This window comes from Aegilops tauschii, chromosome 3 (genome assembly GCF_002575655.3).
Source record: "Aegilops tauschii subsp. strangulata cultivar AL8/78 chromosome 3, Aet v6.0, whole genome shotgun sequence".
Lineage (NCBI taxonomy): Eukaryota > Viridiplantae > Streptophyta > Magnoliopsida > Poales > Poaceae > Aegilops > Aegilops tauschii.
The window spans coordinates 478,666,640-478,692,470 of record NC_053037.3 but is presented as its reverse complement, the minus strand read 5'-3'; the positions used below and the strand labels follow the sequence as shown (position 1 = coordinate 478,692,470).

At 42.7% G+C, this 25,831-nt stretch overlaps 2 protein-coding genes across 2 annotated transcripts; both read right to left on the bottom strand.

Moving 5' to 3' along the window:
- Positions 1-294: 294 nt before the first annotated feature.
- Positions 295-6,909, bottom strand: LOC109784000 (delta-1-pyrroline-5-carboxylate synthase 2). The gene is made up of 21 exons (XM_020342605.4): positions 6,661-6,909; positions 6,029-6,100; positions 5,833-5,936; positions 5,638-5,740; positions 5,380-5,541; positions 4,398-4,675; positions 3,565-3,715; positions 3,232-3,396; positions 3,060-3,137; positions 2,855-2,944; positions 2,688-2,774; positions 2,502-2,588; positions 2,327-2,423; positions 2,083-2,186; positions 1,812-1,887; positions 1,409-1,559; positions 1,255-1,323; positions 1,057-1,123; positions 839-909; positions 628-708; positions 295-543 (listed from the first exon to the last, which is right to left on the bottom strand). Exons 1-20 carry the CDS (start codon positions 6,760-6,762, stop codon positions 630-632), a joined length of 2,193 nt encoding a protein of 730 aa, XP_020198194.1. The 5' UTR covers positions 6,763-6,909; the 3' UTR covers positions 295-543; positions 628-629.
- Positions 6,910-9,559: 2,650 nt separating this feature from the next.
- On the bottom strand, positions 9,560-9,961 carry LOC141043037 (uncharacterized). Its single transcript, XM_073511955.1, has one exon. The coding sequence runs from the start codon at positions 9,959-9,961 to the stop codon at positions 9,560-9,562; it is 402 nt and encodes a 133-aa protein (XP_073368056.1).
- Positions 9,962-25,831: the final 15,870 nt, after the last annotated feature.

Here is a 25,831-nt window from a genome sequence, read left to right as displayed (position 1 = left end):
ATGCTCACAGAGGCCTGGCTATGTGAACCTATCTGTGTTGACCGGCTGCGGCTGCAAAGTTCACCCGCCTGGTGCCAAAGACATAGCTGGTGCTAGTTTTGTTCACCCCTGCATCCACTCGTTTGTTTGTAACAAGAGGATTCGAGCAGATGTCTCAGCTTGCAAGCTGCGAGGCCAGCGGTTTTACAGCCACTGCCACTATGTCAAGCGCCATTTCAAGAAGGCTGCACACCCATTGCATTCATTTCACGTGCTCTTTGCCATAGAAAGACAACATGACAACGGATTCGAGACTTCATCAGAAACAGTACAGCTACTTCATATATGTAGCATAGATGTACCGATGCAATTCTACAGTTACAACAACTAGTGCCATAACTAGGACATTGTATGGATAAATCATTGTACACGAACAATCACGGAACTAGATAGCGACATAGTAACAACAATGCTCTCTTGTCTTTCTTCATTCCTCGCACAGAGAGAAGGGGGCTTTGAAGAGGATTATTCTACAAAAATTGCTCTACAGCAGGAATCCTCTACCTGCAAACATAGGAGCTGAAGGTCAGTAGATACTCCAGTGAGCATGCATTCTATCGAAGCGAAGCAACGTAAACCATGTCTTACCCTCATTGCAAAGGAAGATCCTTGTGGGTGTACACAACTCCCTTGTCGCCGTTCACTACTTGTCCACTCCCTCGAAGAATGCTATAAAATGAGGAGAGCAATGCATACATATTAAGTGAAGATACTAATGCTTTTGAACCAGGAAGTATCTTGCGTACAGTTCTATTATTTGCTGAAGAATTGCAGAAAAACAACTGGCATAAAGACCTACCACCGAGTGGTTAAAAGACCGTCGACACCAACAGGTCCACGAGCATGTATGCGCCCTGTACTTATGCCAACCTATTCAAGACATTTGAAAATGTTCAGAAATACAGTTAAAAAAATGGTCAGAAAGATAGAACTGAAAGATGATTGCATCAGAGCCAATCGAATCTTAAGTAACATTTGACAACACATATTAGACCGAAGCGAGTCAAAAGGCAATACCTCTGCACCTAGACCGAAGCGAGTCCCATCACAGAACCTTGTGCTTGCATTATGGAACACAGCAGCACTGTCACAGTTTAGACGAAATGTTATTTCAATAGTTGCAGCATGATCTTACATCAAATAAATCATCAAACAATGCTAACATGACCATAATAAGCAACCAGAATAACCATAGAAATGAAGTTAACTAAATACCTGTCAACTTGTTGTAGAAAAGTATCTGCTGACCTCTTATCAGTTGTGATAATACAATCTGTGTGTGCACTGAAACAAAAATATTTAAGACAAATCAAATTTAGTGTAACAGAAGAAAAACATCGAGAGTATGTTTAAATGGAAACCTGCATACCTTCCATAACGATTTATATGGTCAATCGCTGACTGCACATCATCAACAAATTCGAGGGTGCATGCCATTGAGCTATACTCATGATGAAATGAATCCACCTTTGGTACTTTCAATGTGTCATGTGCGACAGGCCCACCATAAATAACAACTCCTGCAATATTACATCACCTTATAAATTAAAACAATGATCATTGTAAAACAATTATATAATATAATGATATTATGATCAACTGATCATGCCCATCAAATGTTCATTAGCATCAATTTCATATTTCAATTCACGGTGTCTAGAACCTCATACAGATTAGCACTTGTGACTAAGTTTGCTAGACTTATTGTTGAAACATAACTACAGTTACTTATTATTGTTGACATATTTGACTTCAAGGGTTTGAGCTGGTACCTTCTTTCGCAAGTTCCATCAATAAATCATCAAGACCCTCTGTCTTGTTCAGATCTTTATGAACAAGTAGTGTTTCCTGCGCAATGACATACATAATACTTAGTCTATTTATGTAGTTATTCATGCCGGAAATAGTGTATCATATATTAAAAAAATATTAAGTTGAAATTAGAATCAGTGTTGTCTTACAATGATATACACAACCTCTAAGAAATCTGGTATGATGGAAAATATTAAAAAGCATATACAAATATCAAACTCAGAGACGCACCATAGCATTGCATGCTGCAGGATAATCAACCTTTGCATCCAATACGATACGTTTTGCCATGTCCATGTCAGCTGATTTATCAATGTAAACATGGCAGATACCATCTGTAGAAGAATGAAAACAATTTAGTTCGTTATATATTCAAATTTCACAGAAAATGTAACCTACTTAATTTCTGTGATATAATATCCTATTTTAAAAAATAAGCTGAATTACAAGAATGCAGTGAGGAAAAATGGATTACCAGCATGACCAAGAACGGGAATCTTGGTTTGTGCTTTGATTTGAGAAACAAGCCTGTTACTGCCTCTTGGAATAACAAGATCAATCACATCGTCAAGCTGCATAGTATGCATCCAGTTTAGACATGTTTATGTAATCAACTTCTCATCAATCGAAGAATCAAATGACATGCTCACCTTTAGAAGATCAGCAATTTCATCTTTGCTTTTCACAAGGCCAATAAGCTTTTTACCAACAGCATCTGGAATCACGCTGGTTATGACCTAATAAAAAGCAATAAATTGATATGTCAGAAGTGTAATTAAGCTAAATAGAGATGATGCATTACTCCAAACACAATCAGCTAACTAAATGGATCATACCTTATGTAATATTGTGTTTGATCTCATAGCTTCTTTTCCTCCTTTCAGAAGAAGGCCATTTCCACTTCGGATTGCTAGAGCTGCAATCTGTACAATAATATGCTGATAATAAATAACAGTTGATGTTCCAGGTAAGTTTTATAATTTGTACTTCCCGAAATCTTTACCTGGACCAGGGCATCAGGACGAGACTCAAAAATAATTAGGAGAACACCCAATGGGCAGTACATCTTCTCGAAAACTAAATCCTTAGCAACCTACAAAATAAGTCCTTGATTGGTTAAATACACGAGGAAATTATAATTTAAATCTTAGTATGACATAATCACAAAATATCTTCCAAATTTAGAAATGTGGTTCGTTTGTTTTCACCTCTGTTTTTTTCAGTGTATGTGAGATAGGGTCCTCCATGTCCGCAATTGCACGGATCGATTCAGCAAGGCTTGTTATCTACAAATATATAATGAGAGCATATGCTATGACCAAACATAATCAAATAGATGAACGGGTACTGCTGAGATGAAGATATATATAAATAACCCACCTTTCCTGCCTTCAGGGTCATCCTAGCCACCAAGGATTTCTCATAACCTGAATCTTGTGCCGCAGCTAGATCAGCTTCATTCTCGGATATAATTAAATCCACATTTGCATCCAGAGCACCGGCGATATCTAGCAAAATCTTCTTACGCTCCTCCGATGACAAATTCTGTTTGGGTGGCAATATGCAACAGAAAAAAATTAGCAATGGCAGCTCGAAAACAAAACACAGAGACAGCTCAACTTTCCACTGATAGCTATTGCTCCATAAGAAATGAAGGGATATCTTAGTATACCTCCAATGGCTGCTTGTTTCTAGAGAAAGAGAAAAAGGTACCTGGAGATGCCGTGAACAATCTTTTGCAGCAACTGCCATCTCACGGGTTGTCACCTCCTTCGAACAATCCCAGACATTTGCTTCATTATGGAAAAGTGTACCAATTTTCTCTCCTCGCATAATCTTAATAATGCTATCTGTTACAAATCCACTGAATGGATATAGGAACAAAAGGTTAGAAGGTGGAAATCATTATATTACAGGTTAACATAAACTCAATTTTGTACAATAGTACAAGGCTACAGCTGGCAGTTGCAGCTAAAACGCACCGCAAGCTTGACTACATGCCGAAGTGAAAGCATAGGCCTCCCTAAATCTTCAGTGAAGTAATCAAGCACTAAATGTGTCAGGTAGCGTTTTGAAGATGTGAAATTTGATATACTACTTTAAAATACTTGACCAACCAGGACTAGCCTTTGGTGGCATGTTTTAGGAAGAAAAGCGAGCACCAAGCCTCGAACGCGGGTCGGCGGGCTGCGGGCATTTCAGCCTGCTCTAGCTAGCCAACTGGTTGGCGCCCCAGTTCTCTGGGATACTCAAGGAAATTAAACTAAATATCAACACAAGCTGGTAACAGTAGTGACTCCAGTGGATTATATAAGGAAAAATTGCATGCATTAGATCTCTAGTATCCATAAATACTTGCACATTGATTTACGAAATGCCAAATTATAATAGCGGTTGTTTAATATGTAACCATGGATTGCTCAAATATAGTAGCTGGCAGTGTGTCCAACCATAGTGGCTTGCAGTATGTTAACCTAATAGGAACATTTGGTAGCTATCATATGGCTAAATCATGCTATAATAACAAGGGAGAAAAGTTGCCTCACCTTGCAATTACAGCAGGTACGCCCTTTGATGCAGCAGTAACAGCAGCTGCCACTTTAGCTTGCATTCCACCTCTTCCCACACGAGACTTCTCCCCAAAATTAATTAGCTTCCCGTGTTTTTCATTGATGTATGTGTGGATAATCTTTGATTGAGGATCGCTCGGTGGACCACTATAGAGTCCCTCCACATCACTAAGCATGATAAGAAGATCAGCATCCAGTTCTTTTGCCAACAGCGTCGCCAAACTGTCGTTATCCCAGAATATACCGGATGAATCCTACACATGAAGTCAAATGTTATAACCAGTGAACAGGAAATGCTAAAGACGGCCCAGTTGTCATTGCTAGTGGGAATCCATAAAGTTGATGCATAGCCATCATTTTTTTTTAAAGCCTGGAGTGATAAACATCGATCACTGAAACTAAAAAGGACACTGCATATTCTGGTACAGCGTAATGAAAGATAAACCAGCTGCTGCATCAGCAAGACAGACAACACAAAATAGCATAGGTTGCTTGTTCTACCAAATAATAACAGAGGTTGCCTGCAGAGGAAAAGCTAAGGCCTCCTTTGGTTCATAGGAATATTGTAGGAATTGTAAAGGATAGGAACTTTGTGGGAAAAATTCCTTTGAAGCCCTTTGGTTTGTAGGAATGGATTCCTATTCCTATATAGGATAGGAATTAATCCCTCACATTTCAAAGGAAAAAAAACATTAGCCTAGACTCAATGGAAAAATTCCTATCCTATGCATCAAATGGCATCTCTTTCTTTATAGGAATTGAGATGCATGTCATCTCACTTCCTATGATTTTCCTATTCCTATAACATTCCTATCCTATGAACCAAAGGAGGCCTAAATGAAGGCCTAAACTACAGACATATTGTCAATTAAGCTCCTACTTGCAGAGATCACATTAGAGAAACACAAAACTCTGAAGCTTGGGTGCGCATGGCAATTGTTCTTAAGAGAAAGCACACCTCGTATGGCGCTCTCCTCGTACTGATAGCATCGTTCTCGTTAAACACCGGTATCACCTTAAGATCTAACAGGGAGACAACAGTCTCACGAAGCTGGTGCCCAAAACTTGGATCCCGGAAATCACGATCCGTAACAAGAAGCTGAGACGATGTTACATCAAGCTGCAGTAAGGTAAGTTTGATGTCAGAAACACGTTAGCGTCAACAACAACAACAACAACAACAGCAAAAGAAAGAACAGCAGTTAGCGGAACCCACTTGGCTAAACAGCGTATCATAGATAGCCATTAGGCCACTCTGGCCGACGGCAGCGCAGGCCTTCCCATCCAGGTCCAGCTGTGGGTTCTGCAGATCGGCGAAACTGCAAGCAAGGAGGATTATCAGCACAAGCAGTGACAATAACCAGGGGCAATGACCGTCAGCAAACTGCTGTGAGAAAAAACTCTCTGCAACCTGCTGTTGATAAGCTTTCGGTACTTGAGCCTCTGCCTCCCGACGCCAACGGCGCCAGAGGTGACCAGAATCACCTCATACCCCTGGAAATTGAGCTCCTTCACCTGAAACATTTCCACATATTTACCGGTCAGCATCTGTCAGAATAACTTTTACAGGTTTATTAGAAAGCTTCTTGGTCAGAAAATTCAGTCACCTGCTCGCAGAGAGCTCCGAGCCTGCCCATGGCCAGTCGGCCATTCTGCCCGGTGACAACAGCGGTGCCGACCTGGATGCCCGAAAAAGTGATTAGATGGACCCGACGAACGAACACCGATTTACTTAGCGACAAAGTAAAAAAATTACTCCCACAAGATACTTTCTCTAATCACAAAATACCAAATACTTTCCAACCAAATTACTCCCTCCGTCCCATAATATAAGAGCGTTTTTGACGCTACATTACAAAATACTTTGCAATTTAGTTTCACAAATCTGGGATAATCTAGAACCCAGCACGTGATTTTTATTATTACGCCATAATAGCAGGAGGCGCAGCGAATCGAAACAAATTTTCGCCGCCTTTGTTGAACAGATACTTTACGGAATCAGCCCGCTGACGTCACCAGATCGGAACCTTTTCGCCCGTGCCAGCCTCGGCGCTTTCTCCGATCACCCGTGCCCGCCGCACTCGGGCCAGGATCACGCCGGAGAAGAAAGGGAAAACAAAAGCGGCAGCAGCGAACAGGCCCGATAAAACGGCGGCGGCGGAGGCGGCATTAGATTCGTATCGGAAAAGCTCGCCATGCATGCATGGGAGCATATTCGTATCGTATCGCGGCCACCCACCTTGACGACGATGCGCTTGACGTCCCTGACGAAGCCGCGGGTGGAGTCGCTGTTCTCGAGGTCCGCCGCCGCGACGGCGCCTCCGATGCCTCCCCTGCCCATTCTCCGCTCCGCCGGGGCGTGGCGACCCGCGGGCGCTCGCTCGCTCCGGATCGAGACGGGCGATGAAAAAAAACGGGTGGGCGAGGCGAGGTCAAGGTGGGTGGGTGGAAGTGGCGGAACAGAACCGTGGGATAACAAGTGGAGCTACCGGGCGCCTCCGATTTAAAGGGGAGGGGAGGCGAGCGAGCCGCAGCGCCCCGTCGCGTCGCGGCCCGGGGAAGGTGGGGCCGGAGCCACACGGGGTACGTGTGCGGCGCGATGGCGGCCACAGGCCCTAGATCGTCTGCGGCGAGGGGAGCCCGTGGCCACCGCCTCGGCCGCCTGTGCGGGGCGCACACGTGTGCGCGCGGCCGGAGGGAAGGGAGGAGGGAAGGCCGTTGCGCAAAATATCCTGGAGCCGCGTTCTGGGCCGAGGAAATATAGGGCGGGATCGATCGCCAGCTGTTGCCCCGCACCTGGACACAGCAGTGGAAGGGTGCGGTGGACGTTTGCGGGGTAGGGCTCTTTTGGGGCTGCCTCCTTCGGTCATGGTAGTACACTCGTACTGGTGGCTCTAGCATCGGTATGGGGTGGATTGTTATGGTCATTTTGATCCACCACCGAATTTGTTTGCATTTACATGTTTCCTTAAAAGAGGTTGCATTCATACACATATATGTACATAGTTTGAGTCCCAAGAAGATGGGAATGTCACCCGCAAAAAAAGGAGATGGGAATGTGGTGCCTGCTAGCCGAATAGCATGTTGATGGATTCGCGTATATGCTGCCGTCGAACATAGACACTTCGGTGGTGTTTTGTCGAGGCCTCGAGGGAACCGAGTAGAGTGGAATGGAGCGGTTTTAGAAGCTATGGAACTCCGGTTCACGGAATGCTCGGCTCACGGAATGTGGTAACGTGGAACGGAAGGAACTCATTCCATTGAATGGAACATTTGGCCAGTAGTGGGACCCGCTGATAACTTCGAAGCCGACAAAAAAATTGATTCCATGCTTGGTTGATATTCATTTGTGTTTCCATGATCAAAAGGAATATAAATCTCGATATAAACAAAAATATGTTCACCAAACAAAGCACATTTTCATCTTATCCCAATGTTGTAGAACCATTCCACTTGATTTCGATTGATTCCCACGATCAAACACATGTTTAGTGGCGATATTTTTTTTTGGTTCTTACATGTATATGTTTGTTTTTGTCATGTATGATAGATAATCAAACTGCTACAGTGCGGTCGGCAAAACTATGGTTGAATCATGCAGTCTATTGAAGGGAAACATTTGGCCAGTAGGATGGAACGGAACGGTTTTAGAAGTTGTGGAACTTTGGTTCATCGAATGCGGCAACGTAGAACATAAGGAACTCGTTCCATTGAAGGGAAACATTTGGCCAGTAGCGGAACCCGCTGATAACTCCGAAACCGACAAAACAATGGTCGTATTGTGAATCATGGTTTTAGAATGTGGTGCTACCCGCTAGTGGAATGGCTTGTCGACATATTCGCGCATATGTCGTGGAACACGTGTTTGGGTGGAACCAAGTAGAATGGAATGGAATAGTTTTAGAAGCTATGGAACTTCGGTTCACGACATGCAGCAACGTACAACGAAACTAACTTGTTCCATTGAATGGAGCATTTGACTAGTAGCAAAACCCGCTGATAACTCCGAAACCGACAAAGCAACTGATTTCATGCTTGGTTTGTTTCCATTTTCATTCCCTCAATCAAACATAATATATATATCTCAATATAAACAAAATATGTTCACCAAGCAAAACACCTTTTCATCTCATACCAATGTTCTAGAACCATTTCTTTAATTCTGGTTTGCTCTCCGATCAAACACATGTTTAGTGCCAATATTTTTTGCGGTTCTCACATGTTTTGGTTTTGTCAAGTAGGAAAGAAATCAAACTGCTAGAGTGTAGTCGGCAAAGTCATAGTGCCGCACACGTGTGGGGGGGGGGGGGGAGTCCGCGGACACGGATGCGGGAGGCTGCCATCCAACGTTGTCTGCATACATCCGACCTCCCTTATTATTATTTCTAAAGTCCGCATGTTCAAATAGCCGCATACATAGAGTACAAACTTCAAATAGCAGCACACATAGAGTACAAACGTTCAAATAGCCGAATGCAACAGTAGTTCAAATTTAAAAAACTTCAAATATTAGATTCCAACATTATTGTCCCCTTTAACTGCCCACTGATGTTCAATCAGATCTTCCTTCTGCTCGTAAGTTGCTCGATGCCGAATTTGTTGATGCATTTGAATAAACTCTTCAAATGTGGTCGGATTCTGGTCTTGAAGTTTGATCACCCATATTCTCAAATTCCGGAGCTGCGGCATCATCCTTACCCTCATCCTCGACGATCATGTTGTTCATGATCACACAACATGTCATCACCTCCCACAAGGTCTTCATACCCCATTGTTTAGCAGGTCCACGAACAACTGCAAAACGGGCCTGCAGAAATCTAGATGCCCTCTCGACATCCTTTCTAGCCGCTTCTTGTCTTTAGGCAAAGTGAGACTTTTTTTGCCCAACTGGGTTAGAGATGGTGCCGACAAAGGTAGCCCACGGAGGATAGATACCGTCAACCAGATAGTAGCCCATGTCGTACTCATGGCCATTGACAGTATAGTGACAAGGACAAGCTTTTTCTTCAATTACCCTCGCAAACAATTATGATTGTTGTAGCACATTGATGTCATTGTGAGACCCGAACAAGCCAAAGAAAGCGTGCCAAATCCAAAGATCATGTGATGCAACAGCTTCAAGAATGACGGTGGGCTTCTTAACATGACCTTGATATTGCCCTTGCAAAGCCTTCAGACAGATCTTCCATTCCAGTGCATGCAGTCAAGAGATCCAAGCAAACCTGGCCACCCCTTGCTTCTAAGAATGCCAAGAGCCTCTTGATGTCTGCCACAATTGGTTCTCTCAGGTACTGAGGTCTGAACACCTCAACCACAACAGTTACAAACCTGACCATGGCATCTCCACATGTGCTCTCATACATCCGTAGGTACTTGTCCAACGAATCGGTGGTCGTGCCATATGCAAGCATCCGTAGTGCGGCCGTGCACTTTTGGTAACCAAAGAACCCAATTGTTCCCTCGACGTCCTTCATCAAGATGAAGTAGTCATCATAGGACCGGACACCAAGGTACAAACGGTCGAAGACAGTCTTGCGCATTCAAAAACGCCAGCGAAAATGGTCAGCAGAGAGTGCATCGGGGGCAAAGTAGTCCATCATTAGTGTCAAATGGCTGTGCGCCCTGTTGCGGTTCAGCACTCAATGACCCTTGATCGATCCCTTGAAATTGAGAACATGCTCCTCCGCATGCTCCGCGTCTTCAAGGACAGTCTCAATTATCGTCGTCTCATCGTTGTAGTCCTTCTCGTCGGACAAGCCGGCGGACGACTCAACACAGTGCTCGTATATGTACTAAAAATCGGAATCTATTGCTTGAAAGAAGAAGGGACACCTTTTTTTGCTCCGGCAATTCATCGGACAAGTGTCGGGGATGGGATCACATTAGGACATATCAGTGTCTTATTGGTTTGGTGTAAATGAAATTAACAAAAAGGGAAACACTCCTTTACTACATAAAGAATAGCTTGACTAACACAACTTATATACTACCTCACTCTGACTTACTCGATGGAGTAGTTGATTTTTCTATCTAAACACACGTACTTTGTGTTCCAATGACATGAAGTATACATCATCATCTTTTTTATAAATGTACGAGCTACCTCACTCCGACTTACTCGCTGGAGTAGTGAAGTACTATGGCTATGGATTGGCATATATGTTGCGGACAATAGACATTTAGGTATTGTTTAGTTAAGAGAACCAAATATGATGGAATGTAGCGGATTTGGATGTTGTGATCCTCTGGCTCATGGAATGCAACAAAGTGTAACAGAATGAACCGGTTCCATCCAAGAGAACATTCGGCAAAAGTTGAACCAGTTGATAACTTCAAAACAACAAAACAATTGATTCCCTACTTGGTCTCTTTCCATTCACATCCCTTGACCACCAATATATGAAACGGTTATGTTCTCCAAATCGTTATTTCCTTTTCATCACATTCAACCATCTCATTGTAGTACACTCGTACTTCTGGCTCTAGCATCGGTCTGGGGTGGATTGTTATGGTCATTTTGATGCACCACACCCAACTTGTTTGCATTTACATGTTTCCTTAAAATAGGTTGCATGTATGTACAAAGTTTGAGTCCCAAGGAGATGGGAATGTGGTGGTGCCTGCTAGTGGAATAGCATGTCGAACGATTCGCGTATATGCCTTGGAACATGGACACTAGGGTAGTGTTTCGTCGAGGCACCGAGGGAACAAAGTAGTAGAGTGGAATGGAGCGGTTTTAGAAGCTATGGAACTCCGTTTCACGGAATGCTCGGCTCACGGAATGTGGTAACGTAGAATGGAAGGAACTCGTTCCATTGAATGGAACATTTGGCCGATAGTGGAACCCGCTGATAACTCCGAAGCCGACAAAAGAAATGATACCATGCTTGGTTGATACTCATTTGCGTTTCCTTGATCAAAAGGAATATAAATCTCAATATAAACAAAAACATGTTCACCAAACAAAACACATTTTCATCTTATCCCAATGTTCTAGAACCATTCCACTTGATTCCCCGATCAAACACATGATTAGTGGTGATATATTTTTTGGTTCTTACATGTATGTGTTTGTTTTTGTCATGTATGATAGATAATCAAACTGCTAGAGTGTGGCTGGCAAAACCGTGGTTGAATCATGTAGTCTAGGATGTAGATGATAAAGATGAATAGTGTTGGTACAAAGGGGTGGATGCGCAAACCAGCATGTGAGGATGAGATCACACTAGCTCATATCGATGTGTTATCAGTTTGGTGAAAATGAAAACGAAAAAGGTGAAGACTCCTTACTCTAAAAAAAATAGCTCGACTAACAAGAAATATATAGTACCCCACTTCGATTTGCTTGGTGTAGTAGTAAATTTGTTTGACAAATACTTACAGTTTGTGTTCCAATAAGATGAGATGTATCATCATCTTTTTAGAAATGTGTGTGCTAGTGAAGTAATATGTCGACGGATTGGCTATGTTGCGAATCATAGACATTTAGGTATTGTTTAGTTAATAGAACCGAATATAATGTAATGTAATTGGTATTGAATGGTATGGTCCTTTGGCTCATGGAATGCATCATAGTGGAACAAAACAAATTGGCTCCATTGAAGAGAACATTCGGACAAGTTGAACCAGCTGATAACTTCAAAACAACAAAAGAATTGATTCCCTAATTGGTCTCTTTCCATTTCCATCACCTCGACCAAACAAAAAATGAAATGGTTATGTTCCCCAATTCGTTGTTTCCTTTTCATCTCATTCGAAGATTCTACAACCACCTTGTTAGATTCCACTTGGTCCCCCAATAAAGCACACTACCAGCGGTCAAATTTACAGTTGTCTAATTCATGTATACATTTTTGTTATGCATCAAACTATTGGAGCATGGTCGACAAAAGATGTTGTACATAAATGAAACTACATTCTTGTAGTTTAGGATGTCGGTAATGGAAATGAATAGAATGGTGTCAGTAGGGCTTGAGGCGCATGCATGGCACGTGGGGATGAGATCAAACTAGTGTTGGGGAACGTAGCATGCAATCTCAAAAAATTTCCTACAATCACACAAGATCTATCTAGGAGATGCATAGAAACGAGACGGGGAGAGTGTGTCCACATACCCTCGTGGACCGAAAGAGGAAGCGTTAGATTAACGCGGTTGATGTAGTCGAACGTCTTCTCGATCCAACCGATCCAAGTACCAAACATACGGCACTGATACGTCTCCAACGTATCTATAATTTGTGAAGTATTCATGCTATTATATTATCTATTTTGGATGTTTAATGGGCTTTAATATACTCTTTTATATTATTTTTGGGACTAACCTATTAACCTAGAGCCCAGTGCCAGATTCTGTTTTTTCCTTGTTTTTGAGTATCGCAGAAAAGGAAAACTAAACGGAGTCCAATTGACCTGAAATTTCACGGAGATTATTTTTGGACCAGAAGAAGCCCACGGAGTATCGGAGATGGACCAGAAGAGTCCCGAGGAACCCACGAGGGTGGGGGCGCGCCCCCTACCTCGTGGCCACCTCGGAGACCCCCCTGACTTGTTCCCGATGCCAACACCTCTTATATATACCCAAACTTCCAGAACATAACCTAGATCGGGAGTTCCGCCGCCGCAAGCCTCTGTAGCCACCAAAAACCAATCGGGACCCTGTTCCGGCACCCTGCCGGAGGGAGGATCCATCACCGGTGGCCATCTTCATCATCCCGGCGCTCTCCATGACGAGGAGGGAGTAGTTCACCCTCGGGGCTGAGGGTATGTACCAGTAGCTATGTGTTTGATCTTTCTCTCTCTCATGTTCTTGATATGGCACGATCTTGATGTATCGCGAGCTTTGCTATTATAGTTGGATCTTATGATGTTTCTCCCCCTCTACTCTCTTGTAATGGATTGAGTTTTCCCTTTGAAGTTATCTTATCGGATTGAGTCTTTAAGGATTTGAGAACACTTGATGTATGTCTTGCGTGGGATACCCGTGGTGAGAATGGGGTATTCTATTGATTCACTTGATGTATGCTTTGGTGATCAACTTGCGGGTTCCGTGACCTTGGGAATCTATGCATAGGGGTTGACACACGTTTTCGTCTTGACTCTCCGGTAGAAACTTTGGGGCACTCTTTGAAGTTCTTTGTGTTGGTTGAATAGATGAATCTGAGATTGTGTGATGCATATCATATAATCATACCCACGGATACTTGAGGTGACATTGGAGTATCTAGGTGACATTAGGGTTTTGGTTGATTTGTGTCTTAAGGTGTTATTCTAGTACGAACTCTATGATAGATCGAGCGGAAAGAATAGCTTCGTGTTATTTTACTACGGACTCTTGAATAGATTGATCAGAAAGGATGACTTTGAGGTGGTTTCGTACCCTACAATAATCTCTTCGTTTGTTCTCCGCTATTAGTGACTTTGGAGTGAATCTTTGTTGCATGTTGAGGGATAGTTATATGATCCAGTTATGTTATTATTGTTGAGAGAACTTGCACTAGTGAAAGTATGAACCTTAGGCCTTGTTTCCTAGCATTGCAATACCGTTTTCGCTCACTTTTATCATTAGTTACCTTACTGTTTTTATATTTTCAGATTACAAAAACTATATCTACCATCCATATTGCACTTGTATCACCATCTCTTCGCCGAACTAGTGCACCTATACAAATTACCATTGTATTGGGTGTGTTGGGGACACAAGAGACTCTTTGTTATTTGGTTGCAGGGTTGTTTGAGAGAGACCATCTTCATCCTACACCTCCCACGGATTGATAAACCTTAGGTCGTCCACTTGAGGGAAATTTGCTACTGTCCTACAAACCTATGCACTTGGAGGCCCAACAACGTCTACAAGGAGAAGGTTGCATAGTAGACATCAAGCTCTTTTCTGGCGCCGTTGCCGGGGAGGTGAGTGCTTGAAGGTATATCTTTAGATCTTGCAATCGAATCTTTTTGTTCCTTGTTTTATCACTAGTTTAGTCTATAAAAGAAAATTACAAAAAAATGGAATTGAGGGCGCCTCATATGCTTCATCTTTTTAATGTCTTCCGTGAAAATAAGGATTCCGATAATTGTGCTCAATTGCTAGAGGAAGAATGCATTAAAATGTTTGGCACTAAATCTTTGAATGATGAGCATGATTGCAATGTTGTTAGTATGAATTCTTTGAATACCCATGATGCTAATGATATGCAAAGCCACAAGCTTGGGGATGCTATGTTTGATGAAGATGATATGTTTAGTCCCCCAAGTTTTGATGAGCAAATTTATTATGATGAAAGCATGCCTCCTATTTATGATGATTATTGTGATGACATGTATGCTATAAAGAATAAAGATAACCATGAAACTTGTCATCGTGATTTTAATTTTCAATTGGATTATGCTTCACATGATAGTTATTTTGTTGAGTTTGCTCCCATACTATTGATGAGAATAAATTTGCTTATGTGGAGAGTAATAAAATTTCTATGCTTGTGCGTCATGAAAATAATGCTTTGTGTGATGGTTATATTGTTGAATTCATTCATGATGCTACTGAAAATATTATGAGGGAGGAATATATGCTTGTAGGAATTGCAATAATATCAAGTTTCCTCTCTATGTGTTAAAAATCTTGAAGTTATGCTTGTTTTGCTTTCCTATGCTAGTTGATTCTTGTTCCCATAAGTTGTTTGCTCACAAAATCCCTATGCATAGGAAGTGGTTTAGGCTTAAATGTGCTAGTCATATGCTTCATGATGCTCCCGTTATGTTTCAATTCTTATCTTTTATGTGAGCATCATTGTCATCATCTTGCCTAGCTAGAAAGGCAATAAAGAAAAGCGCTTGTTGGGAGACAACCCAACATTTATACCTACTGTTTTGGTGTGTCCACATGATTAAGCTACTGCAGTAATCATGTTTTATAGCTTTTCTTTCAATAAAGTGCCAAGTAAGACCTTTAGGATGGCTTACGGTGATAGTTGTTTTGATCTTGCTGAGAAACAGAAACTTTTGCGCGCACGAAAATAGTTTTCATAATTCACAGAAGCGTGTTATTGATCTGATTCTTTTTGCATATGATTGGTACACAAATTTCTCAGGTTTTCCTAATTTTGTAGAATTTTTGGAGTTACAGAAGTATTCGAGAGTTACAGATTACTACAGACTGTTCTGTTTTTGGCAGATTCTGTTTTCTATGTGTTGTTTGCTTATTTTGATGAATTTATGAGTAGTATCGGAGGGTATGAACCATAGAGAAGTTGGAATACAGTAGATATTACACCAATATGAATTTAGAATGAGTTCACAACAGTACCTAAGTGGTGATTTATTTTCTTATACTAACGGAGCTTACAAGTTTTCTGTTGAGTTTTGTGTTGTGAAGTTCAAGTTTTGGGTAAATATCACTATGGAATAAGGAGTGGCAAGAGCCTAAGCTTGGGGATGCCCAAGGCACCCCAAGGTAATATTCAAGGACAACCAAGATCCTAAGCTTGGGGATGCCCCGGATGACATCCCCTCTTTCGTCTTCGTTCATCGCTAACTTTACTTGGAGCTATATTTTTATTCACCACATGATATGTGTTTTACTTGGAGTGTCAATTTATTTTGTTAGGATTTTCTTATTTAGAATAATGTTTTGCATCTTTCTTTTCAATAAAAATGTCAAGGATAGCCTTCACCATGCTTATTTTGCAAGTATACATGTTGCTGTTTCAAAACAGAAAGTTTAGCATTGTTGCAAAAATTCCCTAGAAAAGTTAGAATATGATAAAATGTTGAAACTTTTTGCATATTGAGCTCTGATAAATTTTCTACAGTGTGGTAGAATTTCATAATGTTTGGAGTTAGGGAAGTATTGATACTCTTGCATTCTTTACAGACTGTACTGTTTTGGCAGATTGCTGTTATGTTTGCGTTGTTTGCATATGTTTGCTTGTTTAATGATTCTATTTGAGGATAGGAGTATTAAATATGCAGAGGCATTTAGTATGTAATGTTTAATAATAATTTTTTTGATTTGCTACAGTAGAGAATGATAAGGTTCTTGCATTGGTTTATACTACACGAGTTCTTGTTGAGTTTTGTGTGGATGAAGTTTTTGAAGATTTAGGGAAACCATGATATGAGAGGAATTAAGGAGACACAAAAGCTCAAGCTTGGGGATGCCCAAGGCATCCTAAGATAATATTTCAAGAAGTCTCAAGCATCTAAGCTTGGGGATGCCCCGGTAGGCATCCCACCTTTCTTCTTCAATAATTATCGGTTAGTATCGGTTGAACCTAAGTTTTTGCTTCTTCACATGATGTGTGCTATCCTTGAAATGTCATTTTGTTTTGCTTTGCTTGCTGCTTGAATAAAATACATTAGATCTAAAATTCTTAAATGAGAGAGAGTCTTCACATAGCTACATAATTATTTAACTACTCATTGATCTTCACTTATATCTTTTTGGAGTAGTTTGTCATTTACTCGTGTGCTTCACTTATATCCTATGAGTAAATGGTTGAATGATTTGAATATCATAAATCTGAAATTATAGGTTTCGTATGCTTATCCCATGGGGAATAATGACTTCACATAGAAGAAGTAGAGGTGGTAAATTTATTAAAGGTTAGCAAACATTGTATTGGTCACTTGAACAATTCATGAAAGAATATTGAAGGAAGAGAGATCTCACATATAAATATACTATCTTGGACATCTTCTATGATTGTGAGCCCCATTAATTATTTTCAAACCTGAGCAAATTAGTTGAAGTTGGACAAGGAAGATAACATAATGAGTTATGCTTGGGTATATTTGTATATAAGTTATATTGTTATAGATCCTCCAACATGTGGTGCTTGCTATTTAGAATCCTTTGCTAGCCAAAATTTATGTACTAAGCAGGAATACTGCTTGTGCATCCAAAATCCTTGAACCAAGTTTCTGCCATGAGTGTCCACCATATCTACCTATATGCAGTATTTACCTGCCGTTCCAAGTAAATTTGCATGTGCCAAATTCTAAACCTTCAAATAATAATCTGTTTTGTATGCCCGAATCACTCATCTAGCGACTAGGGGCTGTCAGTATCTTCCATGCTAGGTGGGTTATTCTCATGATGAATGGACTCCGCTCATCATTCACGAGAAAGTGGCTGGTAACTGGGATGCCCAGTCCTATGATCAAAAGATCAAAAACAAAATCGCAAATAATTTAAACAAAACTCCCCCAGGATTGTTGATAGTTGGACGGCACCCGTTGTTTCGGACAAGCCGTGGAGTGTGATTGTTGGTGGAGGGGGAGTAAAAACTTTACCATTCTGTTTTGGAACCGCCTATAATGTATCTAGTATGGAAGATATTGGGAACTCTTGGTCGTTATGTTGACAATGAAAACATACCTCTCAAAATTATTTTCATCTCTGTTTTAAAGCTTCGAGCTCTGGCACCTCTGCAAATCCCTGCTTCCCTCTGCGAAGGGCCTATCTTTTACTTTTATGCAAGAGTCAGTAGTATTCCTTCTCATTCCAACCTACTCTTTAGTTGGCAAGCATCATGTGATGGGGAAAGTGTTGGGGATCGTAGCAGAATTTTAAAAAAATTCCTACGCATCACCAAGATCCATCTATGGAGTATACTAGCAACGAGGGGAAAGGAGTGCATCTACATACCCTTGTAGATCGCGAGCGGAAGCGTTCTGATGAACGGGGTTGATGGAGTCGTACTCGCCATGATCCAAATCACCGATGACCGAGTGCCGAACGGACGGCACCTCCGCGTTCAACACACGTACGGAGCAGCGACGTCTCCTCCTTCTTGATCCAGCAAGGGGGAAGGAGAGGTTGATGGAGATCCAGCAGCACGACGGCGTGGTGGTGGAAGTAGCGGGGATCTCGGCAGGGCTTCGCCAAGCTTCTGCGAGAGGGAGAGGTGTTGCAGGGGGAGAGGGAGGCGCCAGGGGCTGTGGTGCTGCTGCCCTCCCTCCCCCCCACTATATATAGGCCTCCTGGGGGGCAGCCCTGGATCCCATCTACAAGGGGGGGCAGCGGCCAGGGGGGAAACTTGCCCCCCAACTCAGGTGGGGCGCCCCCCACCCCTGGGGTTTCCAACCCTAGGCGCAGGGGGAGGCCCATGGGGGGCGCCCCAGCCCACTAGGGGCTGGTTCCCTTCCCACTTCAGCCCATGGGGCCCTCCGGGATAGGTGGCCCCACCCGGTGGGCCCCCGGGACCCTTCCGGTGGTCCCGGTACAATACCGGTGACCCCTGAAACTTTCCCGGTGGCCGAAACTTGACTTCCTATATATAATTCTTCACCTCCGGACCATTCCGGAACTCCTCGTGACGTCCGGGATCTCATCCGGGACTCCGAACAACTTTCGGGTTTCCGCATACTAATATCTCTACAACCCTAGCGTCACCGAACCTTAAGTGTGTCGACCCTACAGGTTCGGGAGACATGCAGACATGACCGAGACGCCTCTCCGGTCAATAACCAACAGCGGGATCTGGATACCCATGTTGGGTCCCACATGTTCCATGATGATCTCATCGGATGAACCACGATGTCGAGGATTCAATCAATCCCGTATACAATTCCCTTTGTCAATCGGTACGTTACTTGCCCGAGATTCGATCGTCGGTATCCCAATACCTTGTTCAATCTCGTTACCGGCAAGTCACTTTACTCGTACCGTAATGCATGATCCCGTGGCTAACTCCTTAGTCACATTGAGCTCATTATGATGATGCATTACCGAGTGGGCCCAGAGATACCTCTCCGTCATACGGAGTGACAAATCCCAGTCTTGATCCGTGTCAACCCAACAGACACTTTCAGAGATACCCGTAGTGTACCTTTATAGTCACCCAGTTACGTTGTGACGTTGGGTACACCCAAAGCACTCCTACGGCATCCGGGAGTTACACGATCTCATGGTCTAAGGAAAAGAAACTTGACATTGGAAAAGCTCTAGCAAACGAACTACACGATCTTTTATGCTATGCTTAGGATTGGGTCTTGTCATTCTCCTAATGATGTGATCCCGTTATCAATGACATCAAATGTTGTAGCGACCAGACCTCAAATAGTCTGTGCTGCTGTGCACCAGTGTCATCCCTGGATCAGTAATGCTGACACGCACAGTACAAATGGAGGATTTATAACAGAGTAGCAATCACACACTTATTACATCGAATATCTCCAAAGAGATTAAGTATGATAAATATGGCTTAAGGCCATCTAAAAACGATAACAGCGGAAGACTTGGAAGATAAGTGAGTCCATCAACTCCAGCGGCATCACTGAGTATAAGACCACGACCTAAGGCACCTTACTCGTCGTCTGAAAAGTCTGCAACATGAAACGTTGCAGCCCGAAAATAGGTCAGCACATGGAATATGCTGGCAATGTAACACATAGAGAATAATGAACAATAATAAGGCTATACTACATGCATATATGGCTGGTGGAAAGCTCTATGGTTACAGTTTTGCGAAAAGCCAATTTTTCCCTACTTCAAAGGAATAAAATTTATTTAACTATCATGGTGGTTGTGAAACATTGAGATGGTTGACAGCATCTCAATCCCAATTAAGTGTCATCAATAACCCAGCAAAATTAATTAAAAGTAACATGGTGATGAGATTCACATGATAATCCAAGTACTAGATACTCAAGTTGTCCATAACCGGGGACACGGCTAACCATGATTAGTTTGTACACTCTGCAGAGGTTTGTGCACTTTTCCCCACAAGACTCGATCGCCTCCGTTGGATTACTCGCACTACATGGTGTTTGAGTAACGGATGACCGAGACACAGTCTTTCAGAAGTGTTTGCACCTTACATATGGGTAGACAGTTACACCTACTTTCCCCTACATCTGCTAGTCTACCACTGTAAGAGTTCACACAACTTAGTCAACTATGCTAGAGCCCATAATAGCTTGCGGCTGCACACGGAAGTTTCTAGCATGAATAATCTTATGATCCCTTTGAGCCTGGGTGGCGGTCCAAAAGAAAAACAGGCAACCCTGGAATACCCAGGTACCTCAATCCACCCAGATGTGAGTTTTAGTTGCCACCTTAGGTAAACCATTAATTAACAATCTCACATCTGTCATGGAAAATCTCTCAAACCCAATCCACGTCTACGAGCATAGCATGGCAATATAATAGCAAACGTAGAAGTAAGTCCCAAGGGTTTGATAAAAGAACAGGTAATAGGTACTACCTCAACTACTTCCCAATACCCACAATTTAATTAGATCCTAATCATGCAATGTTTGAGGAATAGCTCTAATGCAATAAAAACTGGGTATGGAAGGTATATGATCAAAGTGTTACTTGCCTTGCTGATGATCCGCGAAACCTAGCGATTCGAAGTAACAAGCGGCACACTCCGGGTACTCTATCGCAAACAAACAAGCAAACAATAAGTACTCATCTAATGCACAGGTAAAACTCGAATGAAAGATCCAACCAGAAAGTTCAACTTAAGAACTCCGGTTTGCAAAAAGAATCAACTCGAACGAAGCAACGAAAGTCAAACTGCGAAAGAAACAAGCTTCGTTTACTAATCTGGATCTAGGTCAAATTTTACAGTAGCAAAAACTTGTTTGAGTAGGTTAAACGGAAAGAGAATTTCGAGACAAAACTCTAGGCGCTTGAATCGCCTGATTCCGATAAACGAGCGAAAAGTTAAACAGAAACGAAGATTCGATCAGAAATCGAGATCTGAGATAATCAGGAAAAATCCGACGAAAAAGAAAAACGGACGAACGGTTAAAGAACGGACGTTCGTTAACAGAGAAAATCCGACGAACGCGTTCGTTAAAACGAACGAGTCGGTGAACGTTCACAAAATAACAAAACCGAAAAAAAAACGATCTAGGGTTTTTTTAAACGAACGGCTTTTTTTTTAAAACAAAACCGGCAAAACGGCGGTGAGGTATACCTCGTCGGGGGAGGGCTCCGGCGGGGCTCCGGCTGCTCCGGCGAGGGCGGCGGGGTGCGGCGGGACTCGGGGTGCTCGGGGGTGGCGAGGGGGCGGCGAACGGCGAGCGGTGGCGGCCTCGAGCTTCGGCTCCGGCGGCGGGGTGCGGGGCAGGTGCGGGGCGGCGACGGGGAGAGAAGATGGGGGCGGCGGCGGCTATATATGGAGGGGGGGACTTGGAGGAGGGGGCAAGGCGGCGGGGTGCTCCCATGCTCGAGCCGGACTCGGCGAGCGGCGGCGCTGGCGTACGCGGGGAGGACGATGCGGGGTGGGCCGGCGGCTCGGCTGGGCTTCGGCCCGGTCGGGCGTGGCGATTTTTTTTAAAAACGTTCCGCGGAAAAAAAAATCGTAGAAAAATAAATGAAAGTCCAAAAAAGATAAAATAAATTTTCCCCGTCTAGTTAGAATATTTAGAACAGGGTGAACATTTTTTTCTTGACACAAAAATAATTTTTGAAAACATGCAATATTTTTTTAATGCAATTAAAATTGCAAATAAAATCCAAATAAATTCCAATAAATGATTTGAACATTTTTCCTCCAGTATTTCAATTGTTTTGGAGAAGTCATATTTTCTCCTCTCGTTTATTTTTAAATGAAATATTTTTCCGGAGAGAAAATAATTAAAACCAAAATGCTCGTTTTATAATTTGATGAAAATCAAATATGAAAATTTGAGAAAATCCCCAACTCTCTCTGAGGGTCCTTGAGTTGCTTAGGATTTATCGAGGATTTGTCAAAATGCAATAAAATATGATATGCAATGATGATCTATGTATAACATACCAAATTGAAAATTTGGGATGTTACAAATGTCCATAGTCAGGAAACCATGACTATCTGTTGATCAACGAGCTAGTCAACTAGAGGCTTACTAGGGACACGTTGTGGTCTATATATTCACACATGTATTACGATTTCCGGATAACACAATTATAGCATGAACAATAGACAATTATCATGAACAAAGAAATATAATAATAACCATTTATTATTGCCTCTAGGGCATATTTCCAATAGTCTCCCACTTGCACTAGAGTCAATAATCTAGTTACATTGTGATGAATCGAACACCCATAGCGTTCTGGTGTTGATCATGTTTTGCTCTAGGGAGAGGTTTAGTCAAAGGATCTGCTACATTCAGGTCCGTATGTACTTTACAAATATCTATGTCTCCATTTTGAACACGTTCACGAATGGAGTTGAAGTGACGCTTGATATGCCTGGTCTTCCTGTGAAACCTGGGCTCCTTGGCAAGGGCAATAGCTCCAGTGTTGTCACAGAAGAGAGTCATCGGGCCCGACGCATTGGGAATCATCCCTAGGTCGGTAATGAACTCCTTCATCCAGATTGCTTCTTGCGCTGCCTCTGAGGCTGCCATGTACTCCGCTTCACATGTAGATCCCGCCACGACGCTTTGCTTGCAACTGCACCAGCTTACTGCTCCTCCATTCAAAATATACACGTATCCGGTTTGTGACTTCGAGTCATCCAGATCTGTGTCGAAGCTAGCGTCGACGTAACCCTTTACGACGAGCTCTTCGTCACCTCCATAAACGAGAAACATATCCTTAGTCCTCTTCAGGTACTTCAGGATATTCTTGACCGCTGTCCAGTGTTCCATGCCGGGATTACTTTGGTACCTTCCTACCAAACTTACGGCAAGGTTTACATCAGGTCTGGTACACAGCATGGCATACATAATAGACCCTATGGCCGAGGCATAGGGGATGACACTCATCTTTTCTCTATCTTCTGCCGTGGTCGGGCATTGAGCCGTGCTCAATTGCACACCTTGCAATACAGGCAAGAACCCCTTCTTGGACTGATCCATATTGAACTTCTTCAATATCTTGTCAATGTACGTACTCTGTGAAAGACCAATGAGGCGTCTTGATCTATCTCTATAGATCTTGATGCCTAATATATAAGCAGCTTCTCCAAGGTCCTTCATTGAAAAACACTTATTCAAATAGGCCTTTATACTTTCCAAGAATTCTATATCATTTCCCATCAATAGTATGTCATCCACATATAATAAGAGAAATGCTACAGAGCTCCCACTCACTTTCTTGTAAACACAGGCTTCTCCATAAGTCTGTGTAAACCCAAACGCTTTGATCATCTCATCAAAACAAATGTTCCAACTCCGAGATGCTTGCACCAGTCCATAGATGGAGCGCTGGAGCTTGCATACCTTGTTAGCATTCTTAGCATCGACAAAACCTTCCGGCTGCATCATATACAATTCTTCCTTAAGAAAACCGTTAAGGAATGCCGTTTTGACGTCCATTTGCCATATCTCATAATCATAGAATGCGGCAATTGCTAACATGATTCGGACGGACTTCAGCTTCGCTACGGGTGAGAAAGTCTCATCGTAGTCAACCCCTTGAACTTGTCGATAACCCTTAGCGACAAGTCGAGCCTTATAGATGGTCACATTACCATCCGCGTCTGTCTTCTTCTTAAAGATCCATTTATTTTCTATGGCTCGCCGATCATCGGGCAAGTCAGTCAAAGTCCATACTTCGTTTTCATACATGGATCCTATCTCGGATTTCATGGCTTCTAGCCATTTGTCGGAATCCGGGCCCGCCATTGCTTCTTCATAGTTCGAAGGTTCACCGTTGTCTAACAACATGATTTCCAGGACAGGGTTGCCGTACCACTCTAGTGCGGAACGTGTCCTTGTGGACCTACGAAGTTCAGCAGTAACTTGATCCGAAGCTTCATGATCATCATCATTAACTTCCTCCCCAGTCGGTGTAGGCACCACAGGAACATTTTCCCGCGCTGTGCTACTTTCCGGTTTGGAAGGGGTGACTATCACCTCATCAAGTTCCACTTTCCTCCCGCTTAATTCTTTCGAGAGAAACTCTTTCTCCAGAAAGGACCCATTCTTGGCAACAAAGATCTTGCTGTCGGATCTGAGGTAGAAGGTATACCCAATAGTTTCCTTAGGGTATCCTATGAAGACGCATTTTTCCGACTTGGGTTCGAGCTTTTCAGGTTGAAGTTTCTTGACATAAGCATCACATCCCCAAACTTTTAGAAACGACAGCTTAGGTTTCTTCCCAAACCATAATTCATACGGTGTCGTCTCAACGGGTTTCGACGGAGCCCTATTTAAAGTGAATGCGGCAGTCTCTAAAGCATAGCCCCAAAATGAGAGCGGTAGATCGGTAAGAGACATCATAGATCGCACCATATCCAATAGAGTGCGATTACGACGTTCGGACACACCGTTTCACTGAGGTGTTCCAGGCGGCGTGAGTTGTGAAACGATTCCACATTTCCTTAAGTGCGTACCAAATTCGTGACTTAAATATTCTCCACCACGATCTGATCGTAAGAACTTTATTTTCCTGTCACGTTGATTCTCAACCTCACTCTGAAATTCCTTGAACTTTTCAAAGGTTTCAGACTTGTGTTTCATTAGGTAGACATACCCATATCTACTTAAGTCATCAGTGAGAGTGAGAACATAACGATATCCTCCGCGAGCCTCAACACTCATTGGACCGCACACATCGGTATGTATGATTTCCAATAAGTTGGTTGCTCGCTCCATTGTTCCGGAGAACGGAGTCTTGGTCATCTTACCCATGAGGCATGGTTCGCACGTGTCAAATGATTCGTAATCAAGAGGCTCCAAAAGTCCATCTGCATGGAGCTTCTTCATGCGCTTGACACCAATGTGACCAAGGCGGCAGTGCCACAAGTATGTGGGACTATCGTTATCAACTTTACATCTTTTGGTATTCACACTATGAATTTGTGTAACATCACGTTTGAGATTCATCAAGAATAAACCATTGACCAGCGGGGCATGACCATAAAACATATCTCTCATATAAATAGAACAACCATTATTCTCGGATTTAAATGAGTAGCCATCTCGAATTAAACGAGATCCAGATACAATGTTCATGCTCAAAGCTGGCACTAAATAACAATTATTGAGGTTTAAAACTAATCCCGTAGGTAAATGTAGAGGCAGCGTGCCGACGGCGATCACATCGACCTTGGAACCATTCCCGACGCGCATCGTCACCTCGTCCTTTGCCAGTCTCCGCTTATTCCGCAGTTCCTGTTTTGAGTTACAAATATGAGTAACCGCACCGGTATCAAATACCCAGGAGCTACTACGAGTACTGGTAAGGTACACATCAATTACATGTATATCACATATACCTTTGGTGTTGCCAGCCTTCTTGTCCGCTAAGTATTTGGGGCAGTTCCGCTTCCAGTGACCACTTCCCTTGCAATAAAAGCACTCAGTCTCAGGCTTGGGTCCATTCTTTGGCTTCTTCCCGGCAACTGGCTTACCGGGCGCGGCAACTCCCTTGCCGTCCTTCTTGAAGTTCTTCTTACCTTTGCCTTTCGCGAACTTAGTGGTTTTATTCAGCATCAACACTTGATGTTCCTTTCTGATCTCCACCT

Bases quoted from the DNA above. Each gene is read 5' to 3' on its own strand.
- LOC109784000 (XM_020342605.4), bottom strand. From the start codon at position 6,762: ATGGGCAGGGGAGGCATCGGAGGCGCCGTCGCGGCGGCGGACCTCGAG. The intron at 6,101-6,660 runs GTGGGTGGCCGC...TCGGGCATCCAG, and splicing joins TCAAGCGCATCGTCGTCAAG to GTCGGCACCGCTGTTGTCAC. The intron at 1,124-1,254 runs GTATTTAGTTAA...AAACTGTGACAG, and splicing joins TTTCTACAACAAGTTGACAG to TGCTGCTGTGTTCCATAATG.
- LOC141043037 (XM_073511955.1), bottom strand. From the start codon at position 9,961: ATGCGCAAGACTGTCTTCGACCGTTTGTACCTTGGTGTCCGGTCCTAT.